A 9,062-nucleotide genomic window follows, 5' to 3' on the forward strand; every position below is an offset into this window, starting at 1 on the left:
AGTTCTCATATGTCCTGAATCTTAATTGACCTTGGAAGGCTAGGGCCAAAAAGTTGAAGAGCCAGCTTTTCATCTTGATGATCTTTTGTATTTTTTTAGCCTCATTCATTTCTCTTTTGATCTTTACTACTTCTCTTTTTTTGCTAATTTTGGATTTGGTTTGTTCTTGTTATTCTAGCTTCTTGTGATTCATTGTAGGCTATTTATTTGACATTTCTCTGCTTGTTGCTGTAGGCATAGATTGCTATAGATTTGCTTCTTAGTACTACATTTTCTGTATCCTAAAATTTTAAAATGTATTTACTTTTTTTGTTGTTGTTGTTCTTTTCTTCTTCTGATTTTTGTGGTTCTGAACTTATGTCTTTTTCAGTTTCTTTTGTCAATGTTTTATGATTTTCATTATAAAAATTAAGTAATTAATTAACTTTCTAGCTCTATCATTGAGCTATGTCTTCAACTCCTGATTTTAAAATTTCTTATTTAAGATAACTTTGCATTTTAAGTGCTATTCTGAGCATATTTAATGTATTTTAACTATAGTAGTTTAGTTTTACTTAATAACTGCATTTGTGTGGAATATTAATATCCTGGAATATTTTGATTTTTTTTCTTTTTGCAGAACCAGGGATTGAACGCAGGCCCTTGTGCTTGCCAGGCAAGTGCTTATTCAACTGAGCTATCTCTCTGGCCCCTTTGATTTTTTGTTTGTTTTTCTGCCTACAATGCAATTGTATAGAAGTATAATTCCAGTTTTGTTCATTTGTATGGACCAGTATTAGGGTTTTGCGTGGTGAGAGACAGCTTAATGTGTCTTTGTTTAAACTTTGTCTACACTTGTTTCTACAGATTCCTTAACTTCTCCCCTTTACTCTCTCTCCTTACATCTATTTCAGAAAGATGCTTCTTTATATGACTTCTGATCATCCCGAGGCAGTTCCTTTCAGAAAGTCTTACATCCTGCGTCCTAGTGTCCCCCTCAGCCAAGTGTGTCTCCGTAAGGCTTGAGATCTGTTTTAAGGTAGGAGGAGTCGTTCTCCTCCTGGAATGACCTGTTTTGCTTTCCATCGACCTTAGGTATTCTGCTTCTCCTTCCCCTTCCGTGCATCATTCTTTTTAGGTTGGTATTATTTTCCAGGCATCCAGGATCGAGGAGGAAGCTCCAGAGGCAGCCTGACTGGCATTCAGCAATGATGATTCTGTTCTGGAATACTTTGAAGTCTGTATTATTCTCAGTCGTGGGTCAGGTGTGCTTTCATTTTCTTTCAGTTAGTTACATCAAGCACAGCCAAATGCTTAGAAATCACGTGTAGCCAGGGGCTACTACACAGGGCAACATAGACACGGAAAGCCGCTATTATTGTGGAAAAACAGACCTGCTCTGTGCCTACAGAACAACAAGTCCTTTGCTGTCCGAGCTCTCCCCTTGATGATAAACTATTTAATAAGATCCTATTGAGGCTTCTAGTCTGTGTTCTTTGTGGTATATGCATAGCAAGTGTGCAATATAGTCTTCTATAAGAAAAAGGAAAAATATTTTTTGTTTACCTATACAAGATTCACAGAATGCTTATTTTTCTAAAAATTGTAAATTTAGTACATTTCTATTTTAATAGTATTTCAGTAGAGTGTAGTAGTTCCATTTTTCTTATCTTTGGGATTACATTTGCATAATGAAACTGCTCCAAATGCAATTCACTACAAGCTTATTAAGTATTCAACAAGCAATACAAAAGCTTACTACCCCCAAATTGCATACAATCTTATTAATTTATTGAACAAATATTAATTGAACACAGTAGTGCATGTGCTTAGCAACTGGGGATACATCAATGTGAAAAATAGAACAAACCCTTGCTTAATGTATTCATCATTTCAGTTGTAGGAAACTGGCATGACACAAAGCAAACACATAAGTTACATGGTATCTTAAAAAGTAATAATGTGATGGAAAAATAAGAAGGATGAGACAGGATGCACTTGGTACAGTATTGTACTGTAATTTCAGTGTGGTCAGGCTGTGGCATTTGAGGAAAGTCCAAGAGGAAGGAGGTTGGCTGGGTGGCACTTGCTTGAATTCCCTGTACCCTAGAGGCTGAGGCAGAATTGTCTTGAGTTTGAGGCCAGCCTGAATGACATAGAGAGACCCTGTCTCAAACAAAGCAGAAACAAAACCAAAAACTACAACACTAACAAACTCCCAAAGGAAGTGAATCCATTCATTATCAGGGGAAAACACTGCCATCAGAGGTTCACCATCTTCTTGAGCCCTGAACCATGGGTGTGCTTGGCATTCTAGGGAGATAGTAAAGGATCAGAGTGCCTGTAAAAAGTGTAAGAGAGAATAGGAGAGGGGATAACAGAGGTGAGAGAACTCCAGGCTAGGTCGCAGCTTGGTGGTTATTGGAAGTTGGATTTGGCACTTAATGGAAAGGAAAGCTGGTGGCCAGGGAGATAGCTCAGTAGAATAAGTGCTTGCCTGGCAAGCACAAGGACCTGAATTCAAACCCTGGTTCTGCCAAAAAATAAAATAAAATAAAAATAAATAAATAAAATAAAAAAGGAAATCTGTAGAACAGTTGGACAGAAGAGTCACAATCTGATCTAGGGGTTTTAAGGCTTTCTATTTGCCCCCTATTGCAAATAGAAAATATGGAAACTGGAGGAGGGAGAGTAGAGCTAGGGAAAAGTTTAGAAGACCATACAGCCATACTCTCCAAATCAAGTTAGCCTGGTCTAGAATTGATGTGAGGGAAGTGCTAAAAGTAGTTAGATGTTGGACATCCTTTTGGTACCTGCAAGTGTCCAGCATCAAGCAATTAGAAGATGGTAGGGGAGGTGATTAAAACCATAGTGGTGATCTAAGGCTGGTGTTTGGGGAGAAGGTGGCTCTGAGTGTGTAGGGGATGATACACATAGGCAAGTAACAGGTAGAAAACTGGAGGTGATGGGAAGGAAAGGTGACAGAGTAGAAATGGTGGCTCATGCCAGAAATGTGGTATTTGGGAAGAGGAATAGGGTAGATGACGATTTCAGTCATGTTGAATTTGAGGTGATGGTGGAATCTCAAAGCTTGCTGTAAATTAATAATATGGAATTGGTTGGAGATCAGGGAGAAAAGGTTGGTGTTAGAGATCAAGATTTGGGTGACCTTCTGGAGATGCATATTAAAGGCACAAGACTGAATAACTTGTTTCATATGAAAACATAAAAACAGAAGATCAAAGAACAAAATTAGGAAGATGCTCAGAGTCCTAAGGAAGGTAAAACAAGTAGAACCAAGAAAATAAATAAAAAGAGACAATGGAGGTTAAGGAAGCTTACATTTCAAGGGGAGGTGTATTAAGAATGTCAAGTAGTTAAAGGAAAGAAGGGAGAATATGGCTAGATAAAGCTATTAGATACGGCTAGAAGAGTCTTACACAGATGAACAGGTCGGAAGGTAGACTATAAGATGAGAAAGAGATTGATATGGAGAAATGGAGCACAAGGCATCATTTCATTATTTATGATACATTTTAAGGAATATGAGCTAGGAATGGTGGTGCATGCCTGTAATAGCATCACTCTGGAAAGTAGAAGCAGGATTGCAAGTTTGAGACAAGATTGGGTAACTTATCCATTACCTCAAACATCAATCAATCAATCAATCATAATATATGGAGAGCTCTTTCTAGAAGAATGGATTAACAAAGAGGAAATGTTTCATTCAGTGATGATTTCACTATTTAGTTTTTAGAATTTGATCTCACTTCTTCCTGTAATAGCTACTCCCAAAGTACTTTGAAAATCTTCCCCCCTCTCAAATTTATAGGAAGCCTATTTACTGTGCATATTATTTCTGTAATGTTACATACCATAAGCTTCTCAGAATTTTCTGATATCTTCTCATATCTACTTCAGATTTATCCTGAACAACTCAACATCTGACAATTCTGACTTTCAAAAAGGAAACTTCCAGGGCTGGCCATATAGCTCAGTGGATTAAAGCACCTGCTTAGGCAGATGCAGAGGCCTGCGTTCCGTCCCTGGCATGCTGTGCTAGTCCCACCCCGGGGCTTGCTGAAATGGTAATTGAGACTGGATGTGGAGGCACGTGCCTAATCCCAGCACTTGAGAGGCTGAGCACAGGTGGATCACTAGTAGTGAGACCCTGTAGGCCCTGTAGACCCTTACTAAAATACAACAACAACAACAAAAAGGAAACTTCCACAATGGTTAGATATAAACTAATTTACAAATGTTACCTTTAGACTTCAAAGTGCATATCTATGAAGGGTATGAAGTAAAGCTTGTGTTTTCTACTGAAATTTCTAAATTCATTTAACAGAAAAATATTCTAGTACTGTGTGTTGTCTGATTTTTATTTTTTTCTTTTCCAGTTTTTCTCATGTAAAAGATCTACCCCTCCTCATTTTCCTTCCATCTTTCCTTCCTTTTGTTCATGACACAACTTTGACCTTGATACTATATTGAGTGATCTTGCTCAGCAAAGATATTTTTCAGGTCCTCAAGATGATTCTTAGGGTCACAGGTCCCACCAGCACAGGCATTGTCCCATCCCCAGAGTTGCACAGGCATGGAGCTTGGTCTAAATTCCCAAGGTTAGAAAGAACTAGCTCTATAATTTGTTCTAAAGTGAACTGCAAAACTGTCCTTTAGCAACATTTTCTCTAGGCTGCCCATATCATTGTTCTCTTTGTCCATATTCTTTGCCCAGGTGTCCTGGATTTCCCAGGATATCACAAAGCTTCCACAGAAAACCAAATGGGAACTTTCTCGGCCTCACAGGTGGTGGAGATGAAGGCTGTTACAAATTCATTGTGTCTGTCTTGTTAGCTTCCCCATTCAGTGTGTACTGATGTGTGTCCTCCCGGGACACGGAAGGGGATTCGTCAGGGAGAACCAATATGCTGCTTTGACTGCATCCCGTGCGCTGATGGACACGTGTCAGAGAGAGCAGGTAAAAATGGTTACTTTTGCATTGAGATCAAAATGTAATTAAAGGCCTGGGGAGATGGCTCAGTAGAATAGGCCCTTGCCTAGTGAGCACAGGGTCCTGAGTTCAATCCCCAGTACTGAAAAAAAAAAAAAAATGTAATTACATTAATTGTGTTCTGGCAAAGAGATTATGGGAAGCCTTCTTTACAAATATGTGTGAACAACTTACAACAAAAGTATTTAAAACCTATCCAATTATTAGATAATTTATACTGTAATTTTAAAATTTTTATTAATATATGTTTGAAATGTATAATGAATTTATTATGGGAAGTTTACATTCATTTATTATGGGGAGTTTGTGCATATACATATCACATCTTAATCCTTTGAGAAAACTGATATTGGGTTTCAGTTCTCAGCCTGCTACACGGAGAAAGACCTACAACCATGAAGTTAATAAAGAAAATACAGACAAACTATGTGAAATGTGAAATGTGAACAATAAAATTCACAAACAATATGTGTTTCTCAGTTAAACTAAGCATTAGTTATTTTTATTACAGGGGAAAAAGATGACTCACAGTTCTTTGTTTTCCTGAATTATCTGTAACTTGGAACTATAAGATCTAGAATTCTATCCTTCAGGGCCACTAGCTAAATGTTATAATTACTCAGAGTTTGCAACACACATGAATTCTGTAACCACTGCTGCATGAAGCCTTCCTGACAGCTTGCTCAACTGCTGCTCTTCATGAGCAGAATTTTGGTTAGGTTTGGTGTGCTTAGGCAAGCAGTTGGAGCAGGATTATTTTTATTTCCACCCTCTATTAAAGACAACACAGGTAGTATTTATCTTTTGCCAAATAATCCTCATAGCAACTTATTTAAAGAGGAATTTAAAAGTGCAAAAATCTCTCTTAGATATACAACAAGCACAGCGAACCTGAACAACTCCTTGGAGCTCACGGGGCCAGGCCTCTGTGCTCAGGCCCATCCCCAGGACTCCAGCCCAGCAGTCAGAAGTAACTAGCACAACTGGAAGGCGTCTCAGTCAGAGTCTGCATCCTTCAGAGAGTATTAAAGAGATTCACTTCATAGTGTGCCATGAGCTCATCTCAGACAACTTTTTCCTGTATGATGCTTCCTCTTAGGACCTGCTTTCTGATAAATGCTCAGTCTCAGGCAACACAGGTAGTGTTCTACCTGTGCTTCCCTTCTCAACCTCAGGACTCCTCTGCTCGTTCCTCAAATTGGCATCTGAAGGGCGAGGAGGAGAACCTGACTGGATGAGGCTGGAGTTCTCTTCCAAAGGGTGAAAACAGCAGATTTGTAACCAACATTATACAGTCCCTGTCTTCCCATCCACTAGTCTTGATTTTCTCATTTATGGGTTATTTTGGGGTTTATAAGGTTTACCATATGCGCCTGCTTTCTTGACAGAGGGTGGGAAGAGAAAGAAAGAAGAATACAAAGAAAGGCTGACACTGAGAAGGGCAACTGTATCTCTAAAATGGAGGACAATCACTGTATAATTATCTACACACTCTAAACCCATTGTATCACTGCTTTCTATATGGTGTCTGTATTCTGTACAAGGATTTTTCCGTGAGTCCTTGCTCCAGCTGTTGGCCACTCTGGGCCAGTCGCAGTTAGAGGGGACAGCTGCACCTTCTTGTAGTCATTTCTCTGTTGTTTTTTCAACAGGTCAAAGGGAATGCGAGCAGTGTGGTGAGGACTACTGGTCCAATGAGGAAAAGAGCATGTGTGTGCTGAAAGAGGTGGAATTCCTTGCCTACGATGAGGCCCTGGGGTTCACCCTGCTCATCCTCTCCATCCTCGGGGCCCTCGTGGTGGTGGCAGTCATAGTCGTGTATGTGATGTACAGGCAGACTCCTCTGGTGAATGCCAATGACCGGGAGCTGAGCTTTCTGATTCAGGTTTCTCTGATCATCACAGTGCTGTCCTCTCTGCTCTTCATTGGCAAGCCCTACAACTGGTCCTGCATGGCCCGCCAGGTCACGTTGGCACTGGGCTTTTCTCTTTGCTTATCTTCCACTCTTGGAAAGACTATATCATTGTTTTTTGCCTATCGAATTTCCATATCCAAAACCCGATTCATATCCATGCGCCCCCTTTTTCGAAAAATCATTGTTTTAATCTCTGTTCTAGCTGAGGTTAGCATATGCATAGCCTACTTGATTTTACAACCCCCAAAGGTATATAAGAACATGGAATCTCAAAACATAAAGATCATTTTGGAGTGCAATGAAGGTTCTATAGAATTTTTGTGCTCCATGTTTGGTATCGATGCTTTCCTGGCCTTGCTATGCTTTCTTACAACCTTTGTGGCTCGTCAGTTGGCAGATAATTATTACGAAGGAAAATGCATCACTTTTGGGATTCTGGTTTTCTTTATTGTCTGGATTTCTTTTGTCCCTGCTTACCTGAGCACCAAAGGCAAATTCAAAGTGGCTGTGGAAATATTTGCAATCTTGGCATCCAGCTACGGTTTGTTAGGCTGTATATTTGCTCCCAAGTGTTTCATTATTTTGCTTAGGCCAAAGAGGAACACAGATGAAACTGTTGGTGGGAGGGTCCCCACTGTAGACAGGAGCATCCAGCTGACCTCAGCATCAGTGAGCAGTGAGCTCAACAACACCACAGTGTCAACTATTCTGGACGAATAGTGCTGTGGGCTGCATGTAACCCTGAAATTACAATCATGATGTGGTTCAACGCTCCCTTTCAGGTTGTTCCTACAACAGCTGCCTGATGCTGCAGGCATATTATTAAGGATCTGCATCCTGGAGGTGCCATCTTAGCATAGTATATGATACTTCGTTCTGTAAGATCTACTTAACATAAATTAGAATACCTGTTTCTGAAACTGTAAAGTATTTTGTTCAAAGATTTCATAGTACTTTCATATAGGGGTAGTAGAGAATATGGGAGGCACACTGTATCAAGACAATACAGCATAATTTCATAATTCTTCAATATATTTTGTCCTTATATGATGGGTATCTCACCTAGAATTCTATATTAAATTCTATATTAAATCAATGTCCAAAAGAGACATTTTATTCTACATTCTGTTATTGACTCTCTGAAATAGACAGTTTTCTCTCTGTACAGCTCCTAAATTTTCCCTTGGAGCAGGAAGTTTAGAGAATTCTTAGAAGATAAGTATATTTCAAAGGACTCTGGCATATAGGCAATCTCAAAGAACTGAAATGTTAACAAAACTGGGTTCCTTCTTGAACTCAAGTGGCAATATCTAAGAGAGAAGGAAATATCCAGAGGGAAGGCAAGACCTACCTGCTGCAGACTACTCTGGAGAATAAATGGTAACATATCTGAGTTTCACAATATTCTCCTGCTTGAAAACTAAAAATAAAGGTGATAAGAGGCACAATAGTTAGAGTATATGGTGAAGATCAGAAAGGAAATGAGAAGCAAATGTTACCAAGATCAGGTACTGGAATGGAATTCTAATATTGTTAAATATTAATTATTGAAGAATAATAAATGTTTGATAATGGCCCCATGAATATACAGAATTAAATGGAATTTAATTTTCATGTGGAAATGTTATAAAAATGTTTCCAACCTTCTAAATATGAAACTTTTAGAATGAATTTCATGTATTTACATGTATATGAATTAAATATAAAGATTCTGTAGAAGTGCTGCTAAACCAGAAATGTATGCATTTATTTTGCTCTAGAAATCCAGTGGAATCAGAAAGAAATCTCTTTTTCAGGGAACTTAATAAAATTTGGGAATCTCACTTAGGTAAACTGTGCAGAGACTCATACAAGCTTGTGGTCAAGTCACTGAGGAACTTATTTACTGATTTCTAAAGAAATATAATTCTAGAACTAAATAAAAAAAGGAGATATAGATGAATGTCCATTTTGTATCTGTGTATTCAAAGTGGTTAGGATAGATATATAGTTACATTCTCTTAATGAATAGAGGGATTTATTCTAATAGTGTTTGTAAGTAGGATATCATGTCTTCATCTTGTACAGCAATTAACCACTAGGAAGAATGTATGCAATGTGTGAATTATTGAAACTGTCCTACCAATTTGATTTGAAACTCTCTCATTGCTATTT

At 38.6% G+C, this 9,062-nt stretch overlaps 1 protein-coding gene across 1 annotated transcript in view; it reads left to right on the forward strand.

The window, feature by feature from the left end:
• Positions 1-7,628, forward strand: part of LOC101562906 (vomeronasal type-2 receptor 1-like) — a 36,192-nt gene extending 28,564 nt beyond the window's left edge. The window contains exons 5-6 of the mRNA XM_004639822.1: positions 4,837-4,960; positions 6,646-7,628. Of these exons, the coding sequence (XP_004639879.1) occupies positions 4,837-4,960; positions 6,646-7,628 (1,107 nt within the window). The remainder of the gene's footprint in view (positions 1-4,836; positions 4,961-6,645) is intronic.
• Positions 7,629-9,062: the final 1,434 nt, after the last annotated feature.

The sequence above is a fragment of the Octodon degus genome, unplaced genomic scaffold (genome assembly GCF_000260255.1).
Source record: "Octodon degus isolate 3935 unplaced genomic scaffold, OctDeg1.0 scaffold00115, whole genome shotgun sequence".
In the NCBI taxonomy this organism is placed as follows: domain Eukaryota; kingdom Metazoa; phylum Chordata; class Mammalia; order Rodentia; family Octodontidae; genus Octodon; species Octodon degus.